Below are 24,355 nucleotides of genomic sequence, written 5' to 3' on the forward strand. Positions count from 1 at the left end.
ACAAGTCCTGTCATCTTCAGGTGCTCTACTGAGACTCTTTACCAAACTTCGTGTGATTCACATGCTTTAGAAGAGGAAGTATGAAACAAAACCTAGGTATATAATCTAAAACTAACTAATCATCTGTCAAACAACATAAAGTTTCAAAAGGGCATCTCACCAGTATGCTCACACCAGGAAATAAAGCCTACATATCAGGGAAAATATCTACTGTGTTTCTTAGAGGTCCATTTTTTTTAAATAATAAAAAATATAAAACAAATTCATAAAAGATCTCAACCTGCACAAAGCAACACAAACCTATGTGACAAATTTCTAAATATATTTTCCCAGTTTTAACTAATGTATCAATACTTAACTGCATTGTTAAACTGAAATTGCACAGAACTTCTCAGAATGAAAAATGTTAGGGCTCAGGGTAGGAATCTGCCCTGACTAACAGAACAAAATGCAGTGAAGTGTCTGTCAGTACAGTGCAGTTTCTTTCTGGGATCACTGGTAACACACAGCCACTTATTACAGGTTCTCAAAAGGAAACCTGACACCCTCCCTCTCCTGTTATGAGTAACAAACAATATTACCTATTGGGTATTGCTGACTCCTGGAAAAAAGGCAGCACACTTGTATACCAAGCACTGCTAGCCACATGCTTCACAATGGCACCTAAAATTAACTTGAAACAAATTCACACAATCTCTTAAGGTATCCTAGTTGGAACTCAAGTGCCCGCTACGCAGAGTGCTGGTTACATGAAATTAAGCAACTACTTTTCCTTATTTATTAAGATTATCGATAAATTCAATTACTAAAATAAAAATTATAAATCAAAACATTACATTTACAAAGATGTATTCAACACTCTTGCTCAGTAAGTCAGAAAAATCGGAAGGGAATACCAATTTCCTGAGCGAATTTCAGGATTTCAAAACAAGAAAACATTTCAAGTACTGCCAAAGTTTTTAAGGCCAAAACACCTTGTCCTTCACACATATGTTGGTCAACCCTAAGTCTAATATGATTCCTGAGAAGGCATTCCACTGCGTGGTACCCGTAACAAGAGATACCAGGAAAATTATGTAGAACTAATTCTAAATTCATTTAGGAGCAAGCAGACATACATAATGTGTGTATATATACATATATATATGTATATATATGTACATGTATCTATGTATTTTTATATATCTATGAAAGTCTTCAAAGTTGTCTGTGTTGTATCCAAAATGACCATGTGATTAGTGAGGATGCTCAACACAGTAGGTCAAACAACATGTACAGCATTTATTTCTGCTCACCTCTTATAAAGGTGAAAAAATACCAGATGTGCAACAACCAACTGCACTAATGGCATCAAGTTAGCATCAGCCAAAATATGATTAATAATTATGGTACTAAGGTGTACAAATAACTCCTAAAATGTTCTGGCAGATATTTACAATTCATCTGTAGAAACAAAGAACACATTAAGGGATTAGAACATAAAGGCAAGTTCTGGGCCTCATCCTAAAGTACATACTATGGAGCTCCTACTCATCCAGCGTCATGTTTTGTGAGTGATGTTTGTAGAAGCAGCTACTCTCAACCAGCTCAAGAAAAGTGCTGCAAGCATGCACATACCTGTTTCTTCAACACAGTATTTTCAAGAACATAGACATCACCAAGACCACCTCAAGTTATAGATCAAATTTTAGGAAAAAAGTATTTTTAAAAATTTTTGCTGCAACCTGCTATCTCATCAAGTGTGTTTGCTCTCATGTCCAACATGACCGTCCCATTAAGAATAAAGCTCCGCAGTTCAAAGAGACTGTGCAGAGACAGAGTTGCTACATAAGGCTTGCTCCATCGATCACCGCCATCTTCAACATCCTCTTCAAACTTCAGCCACCTGAAATGCATTCACATGTACACGTTTATATTTCTCCTGGAAAGAAAATTTGGCAAACAATCCCACTCTTCCATGTGGCTTAGGCATGACATAAAACAGAAAATCCCATTAAATCATACCAGCTTTCATTTTCTCAGACAGCCCAATTATTAAATAACCACACTCAACTGGTTTAGTTTTTGCCCATTTTGTTTCTTTTGGCTTGATCTATCTATTCACATGTTCTTGTGAAGAATATGGCTCTCTGCCTTATTACCTGACTTGCATATTGATTTCATTAGTATTTTAGGATTAGAAAGCTGTCTGAAACATACCATACAGCATGCTCAAGTCTCCTAAGGCTGCTAAGTCAGACTTTTTTAAGAACTAGGCAATATTAACATGTGAAATTGTAAACTGGATTCCCACTCACAGGCATTATGCAAATTGAATTTCTACAAAATTTAACATGGAACAAGGTGGCTGGAAGTACTGAATGCAGAAGAATTCATCACAATGCACAAGTAGAAGGAAGCTAGTACACTAGTATGGGTCAAAACCAATCATGGCATCCTGTAATGGTCAGGCACACGATTTGCCAAAAACTAATCAAATACTACCCCAGAAAAAACATAATACCCAATTTTCCTTATGTCTGAGAAAAAAATGATACTAATATATTGGCAATAACATACCAAAGAGGTTTCTGAGATTGAAAATACCACACTCCATGGATGAACACCCATATTTATAACTTGGTATACTGCTACCTTTGAAAATGTTCAGTATGATCAGTTCTAGGGAAGAGAACACAGCACCAGAAAGACTGAGGGTCTCTTGAAAACAATGTTGATTTTTTCAGAGTTTGACAAGAAGAACTACAGTTTTGGGTTGCTGTGCAAGAACTGAGTAAACAACTCCTACGGATAGTGAGGACTCATAAGTCAAACCTGGTTTGCAATTCTTCGAAATAAAATTACTATAAGATATACCTTGAAACCACCTACTCCAAACATACCTAGCAGTTTCTCTCCATTCATATTCTTCTCCATCCCTGAAGCAAAGTTCATCCATCTCAGTGAAGAGATCATGAGGAATGTGTTCATCATCATCTTCAGTACCCAAGATAAACTGCACTCGTTGGGATGGTGTGTCTTGAAGAAAAGGAGAAACTAAATAATTAGAAGAATTCATACTTTTAGGAAATAAGAAACATTACCTAACAATAAAATCTCCTGCCCTCAGCTAGAAATATGCAGTACAACATCCTCTTTAAGAGGGAAGAGGAACAAATGAAACATATACATGTCTTTAAAAGAAGGCTCTCTGAAAACTTTGCACTGTTTCTGAAAACAAAACATCTGGAAATCCATGTTTATGAAAATTAACCAACTGTTCTTGGCTCTTCTATAGATTGCTAATATGAAAGTTAACATCAAGATTATATTTGGTTTAAAAAAAAATAGAATATACCAAACCTTATTTTCATTTTGAGAACAAAATAATTAATACCATCATGACACAAGACACTAAAGAAGATAAAGTTAAAACAAAACAGGCTGATGGAAACAGATCAGCTGCCCAAGCCACAGTTCAAGACAGTCATCAGTGAGTAGTTAGGCACTGACTGTTAGAGCAGCAGATTTTTCTATGGTCTGCTGCTATTTATGTAGGATTAAATTTTTCATTGCATGGTTGGAGCAGTATGTATAAATTAGCATAGGAAAGTAGAAAACTATGTAGCTGAAGTGTTCAGAAACTATTTTAACTTCTCATAGTATAGTGCCTAGTGGAAAGGGCTCAGTAACTTGCTAAAACTAAAATATCCTTATTGATCAAGTAAGTACTGGATTTCAATTAATATGAGTCAAACTTTTAAAAAAACCACCAATTAAACCACATAATTTTAGAGATGCTTTTAATATTTATACAAAGATTCAAGTGAATTCTCATATTACAAAGGTACAATAAATGTACTAATTGCAATATTATCTCAGGGAAGGTCAGAGATAGAAAATCCAGGTACACCTGAATTTTAATTTTTTTTTAAATTTTCTCAAGTTTTAAAGATCTTAACTTTGTTCACTGAAACATCACTCTGACAGTTGTTAGATATGAATATACAACTGTAGGCTTCTACTGTAGAAGGAAGATGGCCTTTTAGATTTAAACATAAGATCTGCATTACTAAAAAAGTTCATTCTAAATTAAGTTTTATTTTAGCATTTCTGTTCTGTTATATACCACCATCTAGTAGCATCATTCTGAAATGTGCTCTTGAATGCAAATAACATTCATTATTAGTTAAGGTCTATAGCAGATTGTTTCCATCCCAAAACCAACACACACCAAAATCCTACCAATCTCTGTGCATATAGTATACAGAACCAACTGGAACAGAGAAGTGAATTTCTGTCAATTTAATATCACTTGTTTCTTCAAAAGCTGTACAGCAAGATTCTACAAACATGATGGCCATCAAAATAATTTCGGAGGGGAGGCCTTGAAGATGGTTGAAACCAAGATTTGTCAGAGCATTTCCGTTTGAAAACTTCTTTGTTTCAGGTACTGGCCCCACTGCTAGTCATTGAAAGGTAACAGTATGGTGTCCACACTTAAATTCAAACACTGCACCATAATCTGCTCATTCATGGCAATTTAGGAATTAAAGTGGACTTAGGGTCTTGAAGAAAAACTTAAGTATACTGCCAAATAATTTCATTTCAGAGAATGATATGACAAAATTGTCCTCCCTTCAGGATAATAGCTGGGGGGGGAGGGGGTCGGGGGGGGGGCACAGTTTCTGATCAAAACCAAAAACTTATGAGGCAGTGCGATTCCTTTACTAACAGACAGCAAGAAGGCTGAAGTAAATATTTAAATAAAATAAGATCATTCATCAAATTACCATGGCAAATGCTGCTTTTCACAGCTACATGCTTAGTTTCAAAAATCAGAGGAACAAGCATACACGACTACACAATCTGAAAAAAGGTGTCTAATTTAAATAACACAAATTTTCATGCTACAGGAGAGCATTACAAAGCTCTAGTCTAACCTATTCAGTGCAGGCTGCTGAACATTCATGCAGACAGCTGGACCCAGTCCAACAGCTTCTGACTTAGATAAAACACAACCACAAAATCCTTGTCTGACTGTACACAAAAAGGCATTAATTACAGCAAGAATAAAAGAAATAGCACAAAACAAACAGCATTTAAGCACAGAGTAACTACTACAACTTTGTTTTCAGGAGACATAAAAAACACACACAAACTTCTTACCGTATGATGGAGACTCTCTGCCATCCTCTCTATCAGTTTCTTTGTCTTTTTTTCTTCTGTGGTGCTTGTGCCCACGATGTCTATGCCGTCGACGACCTGGCTTGCCAAGTGGGACGTGAACTCCAATATACACAGCTCTGTGGCCTTTTCAAGGAAGTTTAAAAGGACACACGTAAACAAAAACATTATCTACTGCCCAAATTTAGTATCTAAAGACAACGGGTTAAAGCAACAGCAATCCAAAAGCACTTGACAAAACTACCTTTAGTGAACTAACATAACCATTTCCTTTCTGTCCTTCCAGGGTGTCAAGGAACTAGTGCTAGACTCATTTCTCTGATAAATTAGGTCAATTCTTATTTAGTTTAAAAATTCAGTTGTGAAACAAATAATACAGAAGTACAAGCTTGACCTGTAACACTGAAAGAAGCTACTTTATAAACACAAGGCCAAGGCAGAGAAATTACATTTTAGTCCTTTTTTTTTTTTTTTTTTTTGTAGGGATTCATATCAGGACAGTTTTAAGAATGACAAAATAATCTCCTGGTTCAGCTTATTAACTTTATCAAGAAATTACCCTTCCTTTAGAATCTGCAAGTAGTTCTCTGTCATTGAAAGAGCTGCCACTATTTTCTCAAGTAGCACATAACACCTTAAGGTGAAACTGATGTTCAATTATACCATTAACTTAGTACTAGGAACATAAAAGGAACTTCTATTCTGAAATACATGTCAACACTTCAAATAACTTACAGAGATGCTGGGGTGGGCTTTTTTCCTATTCTAGAACATTTTAATAAATTTAGAAGCACATCCTCAAATTAATGCATACTGCTCTTTAAGACATCTACTTTCAACATCTTGCTTTTCCTTTGACCTTTGACATCAAGACAATACTAACATCAACATCTTGGCAAAAGATATCAATCAAGTGACTGTTATGAACATATTACTACCATGTCTCCTGTAATGGAGATAGCATATACAATAGGCTTTTCATTGCTATTTAAACAAACAATCGCAGGAAGAGGCAAATTAACTATAACACTAAATACTCTGTTTCATGGTGTTGAAGAGTTATTATAGAAGACTGACATTAACCAAAGGAAAAGGAAGTGGTCTTCCAGCTCTTACACAGATGCAAATTCAGCAAATTTACGTTATGCAGGCAAGCCCTAGAAATTGTGACTACACATACACGCACAAATATAAGGGTGTGCCTAGCACACGAAGATGTTGAAGATTCCTGGTGATTATAGAGCTTTAAAGAAACAAAAAGTGGTAAGATGTCAAGCTTATTTCCCAAAACAAGAATCCCTAAGTGCAAAAAGATATGGCTTTATAGAAGTTTTGTGTATTCTAACAGTGCTACTGACTAAAAATACATGCAAAAATCATTATTAACACAAGTGTTCAACATTTAATTAATTTGGTCAAAGATTTCTTTTCACGTAACAGGATCCAATTCTTGACACACTTCCAACACTAGTTTAATTAAAGTTGACTGACTGGCACTATGACCATATCTGAAAATAAACATATTAAAAGCTATTTGTTTCCATGTAAGAGTGGAAAAGAGATTAATTTCTTGAAGCACTCATCAGTCCTATTTATAGAGAGAGACTTGTCTTTTGTGAGTTTCTTCCAACAATACCCAGTTCTTGCCCGTCAGCCTGACCTCTGCCCTCCATAACTGCTATGCACAATGCAATTCCCAGAGAAATTAATGCCAATATGATACCTATAAATCACTGTACTTGGTATATAATGTGATCAGGGGGCATCATTAACAATGGTCATGTTGCTGATGGCTATCATAATACATTAATCTTATGCATAGGGAACGCAAAAGTAGGAGGTTCAAAAATAACTCCATTACTCACCACATTCCACTCAAAGCTGCAACTGAGTGAGACACCACTCACTGCAAGTGCTGTTACTATGCCTGTTAGGATTTCTGTTTTATTTTATATATTCAATTAGCAGGCATCAAACTCTAGTTTATATATACACTTGAACAGTTATATTTGTTGCCAAAGTGCTGGATTTTTTTGCAGGAACTGTTTCTTCCTAAGAGAAACTATCACACTTATAGTAATAGAGTTAATAAGTTAATAAGACTGTTTTAAGCAAGTGTTTTGATACTGCAGTAAAAAAAAAAAACAAAACACAACCAAAAAAACAACCTTGAAGGAATCTGAAACTGTTCAGGATTTTACTCCCTGAGAAATAAGGACTTTCACATTGTGGTCCCTTGCTGTTCGCACAAATAAGAGACAAAAATCCTCACAAATTTTCCAAGTATCTCCATTTTAATAATATACCTTTCTAGTGCAAAAACTGGCATTTGTAATAGTGTGACCGTTTCCATAGTCAAAGATCATGTTTGCTGCATGGAGGAGGAAATGATGAGTCTTTACTTTTACCTAATTGTACTGTGACAGAACATTTTTTTTTGTCCCAGTAGAAAAGGGAGAGCAGATATGCTGCAAAGACACAGGTAAAAGCTACAGAAAACTGATCTGAAATAAGCAACGAAGACTTTTTAAACAAACTGTCTACATCAAATGGCTTTTACTATCACAGAACCACAGAATCGTGTCCAGGTGCCTCATAGATGCCTCAAGCACACCCTACCAAGTTAGTAGCCCAGATGGTCAGTCCACAATCTACAACATTTGATATTGCTGTTCCACTCCAAAATGAAGATTTAAAGGAAGCACCTTCTTGCTACCCAAACAAATGAGGGTCTCACAGAGACAGGAACTAGTCTAGCCATGGGTTACTATCCTGCCCTTCAGCCCACACTGCCCAGAAGCCACTACTGTGAGACTATTTCCTCACGTAGACACTGTCTTGCAGGCAAATGTAAGCCAAGAATACCTTCCCCAGAACACTTCTGTGTATGCAAAGTGTTCAGACATCTGCAATGGTATTTTAGGGCTAATATGAAATGTCAATAAGTAAATGATTTTCAGCATTTATAAAGTAAAATAAATCACAATCCAATGCAATTCCATCAGAATAAGTTTAAGAAAAACCCAATGTTGACAAAATGTCTCTGAAATGTTTTTCAGAGCAAGTAGTGAGGGTGGCAGTACAATAGACTAACCAAAAAAATTCACCTACAGCAAACAGAAGCTTATGAGTGCACTGACTGTTCCTTAGGAAAAGGGGCCTTCATTCTGATATCTTAGTCATAAAGACATTTCAACTACTGTCTAGAAAATCTGAAACTACTGCTGATGAGTATACTGTCACAATTACCCAAAACCATGTTACAGACACACTCAACGCCAAAAGTGAGCCAAAATTACGTAACAAAAAATTGGATAAGCTTAACTTTGATTCTAACTCAACAAAGCAAAGCATTGTGAAGCCTTCTAAAAATATGGTAACTGCACTGCGTAGGTCTGCATTTCCTTAAGTTTCATTATTCAGATCAGATTAATAATGTTTGCAGATAGACAGATAAAGATTTACTTCTTAAAATAACTTACAAGGAAAAGCAAAATGAAACATGACCATGGACATTTTTTTTTCTCCTTCATTCCCAGTGAATTGGGTGAAACAAGTTATGATACTTTTCAGAAAATTTTTGTACAAAGCAGACCTTCAAGAAAGGCAATTAATATAAAATTAATACATCATCAGTGAAAGCAATGGAAAGAAATTTAACTCTAAAAAGGCTGTGATTCAAGCATTGTGTGTTATTTTTACAAGGGACACAAAATTTACTTGAATGTTGTGTTTAGAAGTTCAAAAGATACTTTATGTGACCTTCAAAGCTTTATTCACGTAAATGTCCGTAGCACAGTACCACTTTCAAACAAAGCTTCTTACAGAATTACTATAAACCAATAATCAATAGAATTAGTAGACTGCCCAATACTAAATTTAGTAATATAAAGCTCAAGAGATGATTGCTCATTTTAATCCAACATGACTTTATCCAAGCTTAGCTGCTCAAATCCACTGAGAGTATTTACTACTTAAGGCCTTTATCAACATGAAACAAACTTAAGTGTTAGGATCTTGAAACGTGTTTCCATCACATGGTTGCTCTCCAATCACATGGTTGGTCTCACTCCAAAAGCCAGTTTAGGCAAAGTTCTAACATTTACAGAAAAGAAAATGCTCTACATTTCCTGATTTCTCCCCACAGCTCCTATGAAAATGGTAGTACAAGATTTCTGATGTCTGAGTGAGATTAACAAAAATGCCTTGATGTCACTAAGCCTTCTCTTTTCACACAGAACCTTCTTCTTTTTCTTTAAAGCTTCATAGAAAGGACATTGTTCTCCATCTTAACAAGGAAAAGCAAAGGAAATCAAGTTTGTATCTATGTGGATTCTCAAACCCTGTTACTTAGAAATTTGAACTAATAGCAATCATATATTAATGATGCATGTAAGGACCATCTGGAGGTGAGCTACCTGGTCCAACCTTGCTCAAAGTACAGCCAACTTCAAAGCTGAAGCCACGGTTTTGATCAGTTTAATTAGGATGACACCCATCCTTCTATAATTTTAAGGATATATATTCTACAGCCTATTTAGGCAACCTATACCAACCTACAGCAATATTACCTGAAAAAAAAAATCCTAACATCCTAAATCCAACTATCACTTCCAATATAGCATGTTATATTATCCCCCTCATCCTTTCAACAATGTACCAGTGTGACCCCATCTTCCCAATAAGCTCTCGAGTCTGCTGAAGAGTAAAACTTTGTGACAAAAATTACTGGTTTTTTTCTGAAAATCTTCAAATAATAATATGAAGATGGCTAATTGATTTTATACAGAAGTCTTTTTTAATCAAATAATGTCATAATCTATCTCGTTCTAGCACGGAGTATTCCAGTATGAAAAAAACAGAATATATGCAAGAGAGATCCTATAATCCATTTCTTAAGATTAAAAAACATGGAAGAAATCCAGCTGTTTGATGTCTTAACTCACTTCTCCAAATGCATTACCCTAGTAGGAAAGATCTGGAACACAGATACTCATTCCTTGGTATTAATTTCCCTTACATCACAGAGAGTACTTGTATGCACAAAAATAAGTTCAATGCAATCTACAAGTACAAGCACAACTTCTTGTGACCTTTTCTGTCACAATACTGTTCTGAAGGTAGAAGCACAAAAATGGGAAAAAGTAGGTGGATGGAAGAAGTAAGAGTGAGAACAAATGTGTCTTTTCTTGCTCTTAAAAATTTCAGAGCCCATAGGACTTCTCCAAATATTCTTTGTTTTGGTAAAACTTAAGGAACAAGAACAATGCCTCTACACACACACATCCCCTTGTTTATTTATAATGAAAAATCACTCAAGTCAGTAATTCACAAAAAATACTTCTGCTATGCTAATTTTCTAATTAAAAATAATGCTCTATTTCTGAAGGATACAACTAAATGCACAAATTAGTATTGATAGTGAAATTCCTGATGTAAGAAACTAAATGTTTCAGAACAAACAGCATTTTTCACTTATTTTATAAACTTCTCATGCACATTCCCAAGGAAGAGTCAAATAATTTTCTACAGAATTAATGTATCAAAATTGAATATAAAATTTAACATAATCTTGGTTTTCCACACATCAACTGACTACTAAGAAGTCCTTTACTTACCAAGAATTCTTCTTGTTAAAGGAACTACTTAACTAAAGCTATCTCTTGCTCTCAGAATTAAACATTTGAGGTAAAATTTGCTAACCGAACCTGTAGAAAGAAGTAAAGAAAATTCTTTCATAGGATAGCTGCATGCCATGACTGAAACACAAAAGTTCTCCCAAGTACAGTGTATTTTAGAATCCAGTACACAACCTGGGCTGTACTCTGAAATCTCCTGCTGCTCCTAGCAATTAGGCCTATCTAAGAATATGCCCTTTACACTTGAACTGCTAAAACTGAGAAACACAATCCCAAACCATGGTTAGTACAGCACCATAAAGCGTCCAGGAAGATTGTTTTCTCACTATGTGACAACGATTGGCATATTATACCGACAGAAACAGTAAATGCCAGATTTCTCATTATATACAGAAGTGATTTTTTTCTGACTTAAAATCAAATTAGTTCATAGGGGCAATCATAGAGAAACTGAGTACTTCTATTAGACACAATCAACAATATTCAGGAAGGCATTATCAGCAACTATATTAGACATGCAGGTAGAAACAGTAGTAGGAAAAGCTTAGTGCTGGGTGGCAGTGCCACACAGGGATTCTGGCACAGATCTCCACCTGTAGCACACTGCCAGCACCCATCTCCGTTGCCAGGGAAAGGAGCCAGCCCTTGGTAGGGGTGGGAGGGAGGACAAGCTATCCTTGCACTGCACAGCCAAGCCAGACCAGAGCTGGGCTCCACACTTTATCTAAGCTGAGGGTCCTTGGGCCAGCATATCTCTGCAGCAGAGCTCAGGAAAAAGGATACACATACAAGGTAATTTCAAAGAGTTGTTTCTGTTGGAGAAGAGAAAACCTAGAAATAAGCAATTCAAGTGGAAGTCCCATTAACATTCAAGACTAGCCCTTTGTCCACTAAACACAACATAAAACCACAGAATGTTTTGGGTTGCAATGGATCTTAAAGATCACCAGTTCCCATCCCCCCGGTAAAGTCATGAGGCTTACACATTCTAACACTGTTCTTGTAAAATATTTCATAAGAAACTTCTGAAATGAAAATTTTCTGACTCCATCAATGGGTCACAAATACATTCTCATAACAAATTTGATCACACCCCTCTTTTGTATAAGTGCTTAAATTTATTGGTTTGCCAAATCCATCTATTGATATTTACAGAAGGAATTGTGCTTCACAGAAGCATTCCTGAGAAAAAGTCAAACTCTCTCCTTTTTTATTTATTTTATAAATTAAATAAAAGGTAAACTTAAAAGTTTGAACTGCTATGAAACACTAGCTTTCAGTAAACTGTAAACAGAGAAATCATCCATTCAGAAATAGTTCTAATATCCAACAAAACACAAGTTTAGTCAATTTTTAGAACAACTTATTTTTAAGGGAATTAAAAAAGGTAAAGGTTATGGAAAGTCATCAAGAAGTAATAGGTTGCAGAATAAAGGAGTCTGTTCTGCCACATCTAAAAAATTTGATATTTGAATGATCGGGGACTACCGAGTTAACTGCAAGTTTTGCTTTGTGCTGTTTGGTAGAACTTCAGGTTTATGACCATATTATTTAAATAATAATTTTATGTGTGTTTCAGATGATAAAACTATTATAGTTTGCAGTTAGCTGTCTTTTTATAAAATTTCTGGTGCAGTCAGAACAAAAACATTACATATTGTTCTCTTAAATAAAAGAAGTATGTGGAAAAAATCATTAGGACACAGTTTATGTCAAACACTTTTAAAAAGCTTCAAATTGTGAAACACTTGTACAGCAAGTCTCCTACTTAGATACACAATATTCACCTAAGGGGAGAAAAAATACAGGATTATTTGATTACTTGTCCTTGTCAACTAAGATTAAGCAAAAACCACAGTTCTTTTCTAAAATTAAGGCTCATCAAGGTATAAGAGCTAATAGGGTCACTTAAAATGTAAACATTAGTTACACCTGCCACAGGATAATGTGAGAGTAGATAGCTATTAAACCACTTTAATTCTTGAAAGCTGATGCTTGGATTTATGTCACAGAAAACTAGTCTACCAAGACACACATTCCTGACCTCAAGATTGTTTCTGGAACAAAACCCCTGTTATGTGTAAACTGCTTATCTTTGTTATGCCTGCTAGAGTAACAGAATGTATCCCTTTTCCCTTACACTGTATGCAGCAAGTGTACCCTCAAATCAAGGTTGAAAAGTAGCTACACATTTTAAAAGATGAAAGCATGTAGTATCAAGCCAGTCCAAGTCAAGTTTTCCATAAACATCATTTAACAGAAAATACCTTTTACAAGATCACATTAAATACCTCTGCCATCAATATTATTGCCTTATTCCAAATCTTGCATTATTTTGTTATTACTCTCATTCACTGCAGCTCAAAGAACCTGGCATCAGGTTAAGAACATCAGGTGCTCTTAAAAAAGGTTATTTTAAGATGTTATTCCCTTTCCTAGCTCTTCTGTAAACTGACATTTGTTAATTCAAAATAAGGCCTTACAGCTTCAGTAAAGTGCAGTACCTTTATTTAGTACACACACAGTCTGGCCACAATTGCAGTTTACCATCTCTAACCATTCCTCTTTTATGGGAAGAGTGTTACAAAACAAGCAGCCTGTGCCTAACCTTCCTAACCTAAACACTGTCAATCCAGACAGGTACCACACTCTGTCAGCCACCATAAATAGAATGAAGAGCTTGAGAAGCTCCAAGACCAAAATCTATTTTCCCCTTCAGCATTTGTTTCTCTTTCCATTAATATTTCATCACAAAATTTCCAGAACATACAACACCAAGAAACTGACAACACCAAGATATCTTCCCTATTACACCAAGACATCTTCCCTATTACTAAAGTGAGCAAAATTAAGAGCAAAATTATGCCTTCTACTGTATCAAACATATCAACATTTGTTTGTACATACTTTAAATAGGTTAAGTATCACCTTTCCATGTGGGCTTTAAAAAGTGTGGTGCTTCACACCAGAGCTGAACTCAATTCACTGCTTTCTAACTCTCCTTCAAAGTACATCAATACAGACTTTTGGTGAAGGTTCAAAATTCCTAGTACTCCTTTTCAAGTCACCAGAAACACATACTAAAAGACCAGACTGAGATAGTTTAAAGTCCTAAAACACTTCCAATACCTAATGCTTTAGCACAGGACTTCCCAAGCCTACAAGAAAATATTAATGTCAGAAATAAAAAATAATGCCAGTTGGAATTGCTTTACTGCTTGCAGCCAATAATCTCAATTCTCCCCTTGTAGGATTTTAATACCAGAATTAGAAACAAAACCTAAAAATTCCACATACCTACTTTCATCATAATACTTACAAATAATGAGCTCTTAAACAGAGCTGTAAGTTCACATAAATTTATCCTCTAGAACATCCCGAGTTTGAAGAATCTCTGAGAAGGCAACTATATGAGTTGAACAATCACACTTACATACCTTTTTTCATAAAGGAAATAAAAAACGTTTTGTTCTTACTTTGGAACAGTTTTCACTTTGATCAAAGTCAAATGATATGGCATCCCTCCCTTGCTCCATTATATCAATAAAAAAATTCTTACAAACATACAAGATACTAAAAAATACACGTGAACACCAATTCCTATTTATGTGAGAAAATGTGTACCTATATACAGCTTCACATATGTGAAGTATATTATATAAGTAGTATTATCACATATGTGATAATACTACTGGAAAACATTCCTTTTTTTTTTTTTTTTTTGGTCAGACACTTCTTATTAGTTGTATGTTAAACCTCTGTACAGCCAGCCCCCTCTTGCATTGAGATACAAACACTGGGCCACTCCAAAATGAGTGAAGGAGTGAAAGAAAAGATAAGGTGCATGGCTAAGAACAACATGAGGACAGTAAGATCTCAACTCCTCCTTTCAAAAACGCTTATGTTGACTCAAATGTTCATTAGACAGCAGTCTACATTTCACCTTAATTTACTCTTCAGCTATAGGTAAGAAAGGGGTATTTTCCAGAGCAGTCATCCAAGTGCTTAAATTGCCTCACGCAGTCTAAGCCCCCCTGCCTTCACACCTAGTATCTTGATTAACTGCAGCACTGTAGGAGCTGAAGCACTTCTACAAGAATGTGCTCTGAAAGGACTGGGGAAGCTATCTGGCTGCACATTCCCATGTCATTCTTTGTGGTCGAGGCATTACAGCTGCTAAGTCTGCTGCCTCAAACACTACTCCAGCTGGATGCCTGCTTCCCCTTAACCCCTGCCTCCTTGCAAAACATACACACACTTTTTATGGGTCATCTCCTGAGAAAAGCAAGAGAAAGAAATTAAGGAGGAGGAGATAGCTGAAATCTCCACTGAAGATTCAACTGCAGAAACAGCCAAGGCAGCTGTTTCCCTGCAGCAGAACCCCATCTAAACCAGCATTGTCACAGCCTCCACTGCTGCATCTGTCAGCCTCACATCCATACTTCCTTCCTCTGCTCAGCTCCAGCACACATCCACCTGTGTGGAATTTTGGGTGCTCAACAACCGAGATCTTGACCATCTTCCTTTGTCAGACTGTTAAACTTTCCAATGGCTAACAAACCTAGTTGGGCTTCTGGTTGGGTCAGGCCAACAGAATGTTAGCACAAGACAGAAAACAGTAATAGAATGAAGAGAACAGATCAAGAGTATGACTGCAACAGCATCACAGCAACCTAAACCAACCTTTCTTAGCCAGAAACTGCTGCCATTATGGTTTTTCAGTGTGCTGAAGCAGTAAGAGCCAGTACAACTCAGTGCATCTACTGCCTTCTCGCATTCTGCAAATGTTAATTAAGCTTCAGAGCATTCCACGTGAAAGGCAAATAATGAAGACCTTAGCACTGGATCTCCCTAATCATTTCCTTGTTCATTAAGTAGCAGCCATGAATCCTAATCCCAAACTAATTTGTTTTCAAGAAAAAAGTCATGTCTTAGATGAAATATCTAATTTCACATTCTGCTACATTAAACTAAATCATTGCTAAACATGGGATCCCAAGTCAAATAATGAAGACTACCATAATGCTTTACTGACAGCAGATGGTGGAACATACAGTTTCCTATGGAACCAGAAGGACAGTTACATCTCTGTTCAGACTCTCACTATCTGAAATGCATGACCACAATCACAAGGATACTTAACTTTCAGAAAAGAAAACAAACATCTCCCTCATGACCCCTGTTTCCTGACTTTTCATTCTGCAGAACGTGACATCATTCATGCTGGAAAATTACTTACCAACAGAAATAATTTTTTCAAACCTAAGTCTAAGAAGCAAGCTTTCCTTGGAAAGCTTTTTTCTTTTTTTTTTTTTTTTTTTATTTTTTTTTTTATTTTTTTTACGAGAGACTAGAACAGTGTATATTTACCAACATGCACAGAGACAAAACAGGGCAGGTCACCTCTGCCTTTCACCAGTTTTACTCCCAGAATTTCATGATAGCCATAAAATTTTGATTCCTTTTAGCAAAGAAAATTAATCTTTTCTCCCTAGGCAAAAAATGCATGTGAAGCAAACACAAAACCACCACAAACTTACTCTCTAGTTCTTCTTTCTCAAAATTTGTATTGATAGTAGAGCTGATTTTGCCCATATCCACAACAGCTTCTTCATCATGACCCTAAAGAAACAAGACACAAGTTTAAGTTACAACTAAATAGAACTACTTTTTTCCTAAATTCCTAAATATGTTCTGAAATAGTACGTCGTCACTGAAAACTTACCCATCCAATTTTTCAAAAAAACATTACCCTGCATTGAAGGAAAAGGGAGTAAATCAACAGCCAGGCTAAATATCATAAAATTTCCTTCTGCAATGCTCTTGGATTTCATTGTATCAACACTTTGATAAAAAAGTGTTATACAATAGTGCAGTATTCTTTTAGCTTTTTATTCAACAGCAATCAATCTACTTCAATAAAATAACTAGTAAATTTATAAAAATATATAGAATTTAATATTGAGAGATCTCTAGCTCTTCTCTTTAGGGGGCAATTTCTATGCGAGAATTTTCACCACAAATAAGAAGCTTTTTTAAACAAAGGGGTAGCAAAAAGGTTAGGTTATCCAACCTAAGGTCTTTCCTAGACCAACAGCTCTGGAATTATCAAAATAACTGCTTCATTCAGGTTTCAGCAGCCAGCTTGTTAACCGAATTCACTTTTTTTTTACCCACAAAATTAAAAAGCAGCAGTTTACAGCAGACCTTTTCAGCTTCCATTACTACTGAAATCACACCACTCATAATGTGCAATATTTGAAATAGATATAGGCTTATCTCTGAACACATCCTCTAATCATAGCACATCACTAAAGCAGACCTTAAAACTGCCTTTTGTTCAGTCTTGACAAAAATGAAGCAACTGAGTAGTAGAAATCTCAAGTCCATCTCAGACTTAACATCAAAACAACATTAAAGTTGCCTTTCTCAACGTAATGCCTTTGCATTCCTTAAGAATAAAGTCCACTTTTCATAGCTGACAATTTACAGCCTCCTGATAGAGCTCCAAAAGAATAACTGCCTAAGGGCAGTTTCACATCCAAATATAAGGGCAAGGCTAAATGCTAAAGATTGCTGTCCCTGATCTTTCTGCTCCCTTGGGCACACACTTTTTTCCTTAAGTCAGACCTAACCATCATGAAATCAGATAAAAAGCACTTTAGAAACAGTATGGTTTCTCTGCTGTTTGTTTGGGGGTTTCTTTAGCTTTTTTATAACAACTTGATTCATTTCCCATTGGATCAGCTCACCAAAGTGACTTCTCTTGTGGCCATAGACAGCCAGATCCACCACAAGTTTATCTGTTTGATCACAGCTTTTAGCAGCATATACAATGCTTTGATGCATTTACATCAATCCACAGAGGATCTGTGATAATGGGTTCATGAGGGAAAAACAGAAGCCTAAAACAGGAGTCTTACAGGAACTGAGAACCCTAACAGTGTTGACATCCACCTAAACTTTGGTCTTAGAATTATGCAATTGCTTTATATATAGAACAAGTTTGTCACCTCACAGGAAAAGTGGCCGGGATGAAAAACAACATACCTGTGTGTAACAGGTACCAAGCTAAAACACCCTGTATTAACTCCCACTTACAAAAAAAATTTTTTTGAACACAGAACTCCTTGATCTTAACAAAAAATATCTTTATTATAGTATATGATGTGCATATACACAAAAAAAGTTAAGTAATTAACTACTGAGGAAAGAAGATTAAAGAATACAAAGATGACAAGCACCATATGCTGGGAAAAAATTCTAATGAGGTTCAAAAAAAGGTTAGATGTAGCTAGGCCACAAAAAACTAAAAGCAGCTCTGGCACAAGAGGAAAGAGTCGCGTGTGGCAGAATAAATCTCTGAAAACTAAATACAAGTCAGTTCTGAGCTGTGTCCCTGAAAATAGGATTTTCAAGAAAGGCATTACACAGTAACCTAATTTTGTCACTACTGCTGCATTGTAGTGACAGTAGAATTTTGCAAAGAGGTTAGAAAAATCAGAACTCTCTTCCCTCCACAGAGTTACAATTTTAAAAATTGAGGCAATGTCTGTTGGGCAAGACTGTAAACATTTCCAAGGACCTGTTAATAAAAAAGTGGTAGAAATTTTTCAAGTGTCATGGTAATAAGATGGGAAGGGAGTATGGGGGGAAATAGTATATTCCTGTCTCCTACACACCAAAATTGAGCATACTGTTATACACTCCTGCTCACAGAAACAGATACACACAGTATGCATGTTACCATAAAACTCCAAGTAGAGATGGAAGCAGATGGAAGAATTACAAATCCTTTGACCTACCTTGAATGGTTTTTATATCTGAGTAGGAAAAGGAAAAAAAAAATAAAAAAAAAACCAAAAAACCTAGTAATAGGAAAAGTGCTATCAAAACCTGTTATACAATCAGCTTCATGGTTACAGCCACAGACTCCTGAAAAATCCTGTGCCTAAACACACCCATCCCCAGCAGTCCTTTTAGGACACTTGAAATCTTGCCAAACATATAGTTTTTGAGCAACAAAGGAAGAAAGAGTTTTTCTCCAGATGATAGAAATAACCGCATACCAGCAAAAAACTGCATACACACTGAAAAATATACACATAAGGAAAATTTTCATCTCCCAATAACATTTTGAAACTGGATTTGCTGTGTGCCCTATATCACATTATTAATTTTTATCACTCTTCGCTTTAGTAAAAGAGATACTCTGCCAAACTCATACATACAGAAGCAGACTCTGCCAAACTCATACATACAGAAGCAGCCTTCAAAAACCATATCACATGAAAGTAACATGTCTTTTAAGATTAGATTACAGGAAGGCCATGTGTGCCCTTGCAAACCCTTCTGTCACGATCTCAAAGTACTTAACATGTGCAAAGACTCTTCCAAGAATAAGCCATTAACAACCTCAAATATCAGATATGAAGGAAGCATATAATTTACAACCTTTGTTCAGAAAAACACAAAGCATCATTTTAACATATTTGTCTCATGATGCCAAGAGCAAACGCCAGTATGTGATACTGTTGCCTTCGGTCAGGTAAAAAAATCAAAAATACTGAAATACATTATAAAGTAATTCCAAACTACAACCTTTTCCTGGTTAAAAATATAGCCTGTAGGGCATAGATTTCCAGTAATTATAAATGATCTATCATGTCAGTTAAAGACACTGAAGGGAGGGAAAATTTTACAGTTGCCATTTCAGTTTTCGTCTACTTTCTGAACTTTTTACATAAACAGCAGGGTTGTGGAAATTTTGTCAACTTCCCTGTTTTAAGCTTGCTGTTGGAGCTCAAAGCAAATAATCCTGGGCAGTTTATGATTCACTGCATGTGAAACTTTACACAGGACAATCCCACAGATGCCCAAATACAGCTGATATAGACAAGACAAAGTAAAATTCAAGACTAATTTAGAATGTAATTTTTATTTTTAGTCAAAAGACCGAACAATTGAGAAAGGGGGAAAAAACTCAACATAAGCAGCAACCAAGGTGCCCTAGGGAGAGATTAAGCTTTGGTTTGTTGTTTGTTTTTTGTTTTTTTTTTTTTAAAGGAGAAGGCAATTTATAAAAACAGAACAAATCCAGAGTGTTTCCAAGGAAAAAAAAAATAAGTCTAGCACATTGTATTAAGACACACTAAGTGCACTTTTTCCTAACACCAGATTTCTGGATACTCATAAACATACTGCAGAAACAAACTCCAGTAATACCTTCATAATCAGCTGGAGGTGCCTGGATACACTAGAATCTGTCTTCTCAGCCTTCTACCTCTCCTCAGCATGAAAATGAAATCCCTTTCCAACTGCTATAGATCAGACAAGACTTTCAAATACTCAGTGTTCCAGCAGACTCCCAGTAAGACTCCTCTTGCCACCTCTGGTTTTCTAATGTCTTTTCTCAGTCCAAGAGAAAAAGAGTAATTCCCCCTTGCAGAAAATGAAGTACCAGAAATTGTTAACACTACTTATTTACCTTCTCAAACATTTGCTATCATTTAGTTCAGTACATTTTTGGTATCTACCATATAAATGCCACACATATTTTTTGAACTAGTACTGAATAAAGAGTCAATCCTAAATTGCATTAATTTTTATGGAAAGCCCTGAGTTTGGAAGAACTGACCACCTCCAGCAGTATGTGGTGGCCACAATCTCAAGGACTAGCATGAAGATGACGCATGGAGTATTAAATCCAAGAGCAAGTTTCCACTGTCATCCCTGCAAGCACTTCTCACCATGCAACTCACTTAACCTTGTGCAGTCACACACGATTTCAGACAGGCATGCTGCCAAAGTGCATTACTGAATAACCACTTCCAAGACAGACAACTTGCTAGAAGCACATTTCTAAGGTACTTGAAATACAGTTCAATCAAGTCATTCTGGTGAGAGACAGTGATCATAAATAGCTGATACAGCTAACTGTAAACCTTTGAAATCTATAAGCAACACAGTAACTGTGTTAAGAATAATTTGAGATCAACATTTAAGACCATTACTTAGCTAAGTCAATGTTTATGTGCTCCATTTACATTTCCTCAGACTAAAGTTCTTCCCCAGCAGAATTACGGAGTGATTTGCAGCACCAGAAGGGACTGTATTAGTGCTCATGGAAGTAAGTAGGGCTCAAGAGAGGGCACAAACAAAAGAACCTCCACAAACACCATCACCCTTCCCTGCCCCCACCCCCCCAAAAAAATTACATTCACGCTACAAAAATTACTTTCATGCTACAAAGAAGCTTCACTGCAGCATTTATTGAAGTAGATAAAAAAACCAAAACCAAAAACCCAGCATAAAAACCAACCAACAAAAACTAACTCCAACTCAGGATGGGGAAGGAGAAGCACACTCATATCTATGTTTTTCCTTTATATATCTGCCCCTGGCCAACAGTTTAACACTTATCATTTTAATAGCATTCTAATATAACTGCCTGTACCATCCCAGTGGTCCTACATACTGCTTTGTGACTGCAACTGTATCTCAAACTCTCTGGCTTGAAGAGAAAGCAAGCAGCTCCCCTCTCATTCCCACAAGAACACATGGATAAATCCCTACTTTTGTAAGCACAAGAGATCTGGCAGACAGAATATTGCTCTTAGACTGGAATGTGGCACCAACAAACCATTCCTCTCAAAACAGGAGCACACCCTGCTTACACAGCCAACTGGCGAACCATTGTAGCGCACTGATCTACCAAGATCAACAGCATATGAGCACTTGTGCACAGTGCATTTTGCCTTTCACATCAGTTCTTCCTTCTTTCACCACCAGTAAGTACATAGGAGCAGGTCAGCTGGATCAAACCATCCATCAACATGCTGTCTGCAAGAAGATACAACAGGAGAGGCCCTGTGCAAACTGGATCAGTGTCAACGTTGGCTTGACCTTCGGAAGCATAGCCAAAGCAGGACTCTTGTTTTATTATCAGCCCTCCTTTGTGGGATGTACATTCAGGAGATAGATACGACAGCCATCCAAAAAAATTCCAGTGACAGAAAGAAACCAAAAAATTAATTAACATAAGATTGTTGATATTGCTCTGCTTCCAAAAAGACATTAAAACCTTTACTTTGACCATATATCTCAAAGATAACCAAAGAGGAACTACACAACCTCACCTTGCAAATGTATCCAGGTATGTGTGTCTACATCTATAAAATATTTTAACACTCACCTTTTTCAAAAATAGATAAACTAACTTGTTTTGTTACACAGGTACTGAAATATATTGTTCAAAGTAATTTAGAGCCCACAGGGTATTCATAATTAATTTTCAGAGCCACATTTCCCAAGTGGTCTATTTCAGAAGTCTGCATTTCTGTTCTAGGCACACGTAATACTCCATGTAGTCAGGAAATAAAATGCATCTCAAATTTAAAGAATGCACATACAACCCCCTCTCTATCCATTCATCCTCCCAGAGCTGCAAGTTAAGAATAACTAATGCTTCAGGGAGTAAAAAGCAGAAAAGACCAGTGTTGTAGACCCACAAAATTAGGAGATTAAGTCTACCAGGGACAGCAACCCTATAAGGGAATGAAAAGAAACCAGAAAAAGTGTATTTGTTAAGGTAATATCTGAATGCTGAATGCTGAGTTGAATGACAATCACTCTACTTCAGGCAAGCATAAGGTCCACCCCATAGGTCTCCTACTGCTACCCACACACAGCACCAAGCAGCCTTAGCTAAAAGTGAGTAAACAGCAAGGGCTTGTAGACTTGGTGTACCTGCAGGAACAACTAACAGCAGCATTTGGTAAGTTCTAAATATATTATTTTACTTCTCTTTCAGACTGATTCTGCTTTTAAACCAGAGGTAAGATGAGCCCACAGTAGGCAAGAGGACAGGCATCTGTAGTTGCTGCCTCCTTGAAGGACAACCAGGATACAAAAAAAAAAAAAAAAATTTTCAAACTTCTTTCTAAATAACAGTAGGTGAAGGTAATAGGCAGCCTATCAAATTGTTCAACTTTGGTTGAATTGCACAAGTGGTCCTATAGATGCATTTGAAGTCCGTTCTTTAGGCACAGTCCCTGCACAGCAATACTGTATCGTCAGAAGTTGCCGGAGTGATGAAACACTACCAGTTCTAAATCAAGCACATCAACCTAACAGCCAAGGAAAAATGCACCACATATAAATGAGCCCTGTCTCATTTTGTCATCGTACAATTTTTAGCTGGCCTTGCCTCTAAATATATACAGATGAGAGCACAATTAATAATAATTCACAAACAGAACACTTGCCAGGTTTAAAATAGGAAGCATACTGTTGATGGATTCCCCCTTAGTTGTATTTTCTATGGTCTCCTTTGCACAGGAACAGCTGCTTTCCATAGTTTTTTTCCCCTACTATCTTAGTACAGGGTATTGCTCAAGTACCACAGGAATGATTCTAGTTCAGCTCAATGACTTTGGTGTCACCACATATCCCCCCTTTTCCTGTGAATTTTACCTGTGTGTGTACAGTGTGTACAACTCCTATTTTACATGAGAATCGCCACATGTAAATGACAACCCCTCCTAAGCTACACTCAGAGCCTCGCAGGAAGGTGTGACATTTAGATTTATTTCAGTAAGACCATAACTATAATGGAAGAGGTTAGGGATACTTAGAAGTTTTTTTAGCCTACTAATCCTCTAATTAACTGTTCAGCTTACCTTACTAAGTACCTCTGACCAATCTGCTTCTAGAGGACTTACAATAAAAACACAGCAGCTTTACAAACCTTGTGTGGACAAGCATGTCCAAAAGATATCAACAGACTTCAGTCAGACTATCCAGAAGTTTCATAGTACTTTTAATTTTACAAAAATGTACGTGGAGGGCACTAAATATGTGTATGTGTGCTACTTCAACACCACAAAACCCAAGCAACTTTCAGGAAAAAAAGCAGTTCTAAACACACTAGTGTTTTGCTTCTTGCACCGTCGAAATCTAATGTTTGTAAGTAGTTTTATCTCAGTTCTAGCAGGCCTTACTCCAGCCAGGGTCACACTAAGCACCACAACGTGGAAGAGAAGCCATGTCCCATCCCAGAAAAACTAAACATGCCTTTGGACAGTAAACCAAGTGTTTGTGTTAATCACAAGAGAAAATTAAATTGTCAGAAAGAAAAGGAAACAATGCCAGAAATAGACTGGTCACGATTGTGAATGCTTATCAACCATGGCATACCACAGCAATTCATCAAAAAAACTGGGTTAAAATAAGCACAAGAAAAAGAGATGGCTTGATTCCTAGCAAAGTATGACTAAAGTGCAGGTGAATATTTGATTAAGATGAGAAGCCCATTTGAATTCAGCCTGAGTATTCTGCAAGCCAGAAAATTCACCACCATCCATAAACTTAGCAAATATTGTCACCAATCCAACACAAGATATCAAATTGCATATCTAATATTATAGTAGCTATTTTACGAAGTTGTATTTTATCACTGCCTCACAGTACTAAATTTCATTCAAAAAAAAAATCCATATCTCCATTCACTTAAATGTAATTAAGCTAATTCCTGAAATTACAGGTAGAAA

The 24,355-nt window shown here is 36.4% G+C and overlaps 1 protein-coding gene across 21 annotated transcripts in view; it reads right to left on the reverse strand.

Moving 5' to 3' along the window:
* SLC4A7 (solute carrier family 4 member 7) overlaps positions 1–24,355 on the reverse strand; it is a 93,747-nt gene that overhangs the window by 41,714 nt on the left and 27,678 nt on the right. For 10 of the 21 annotated variants that reach the window (XR_014952002.1, XR_014952001.1, XM_085569168.1 and 7 more), the window contains exons 2-5: positions 16,346–16,427; positions 5,149–5,292; positions 2,883–3,036; positions 1,725–1,885 (exon numbers count right to left, since the gene is read on the reverse strand). Coding sequence is in view for 18 of the 21 variants with exons in the window: in XM_085569168.1 (XP_085425294.1) it covers positions 1,725–1,885; positions 2,883–3,036; positions 5,149–5,292; positions 16,346–16,427 (541 nt within the window). In the remaining 3 variants the exon portion in view is untranslated. The other 11 variants (XM_085569178.1, XM_085569141.1, XM_085569222.1 and 8 more) reach the window with 2 other exon arrangements.

Source organism: Lonchura striata, chromosome 2 (genome assembly GCF_050655825.1).
Source record: "Lonchura striata isolate lonStrDom1 chromosome 2, ASM5065582v1, whole genome shotgun sequence".
Classification (NCBI taxonomy): Eukaryota; Metazoa; Chordata; class Aves; order Passeriformes; family Estrildidae; genus Lonchura; species Lonchura striata.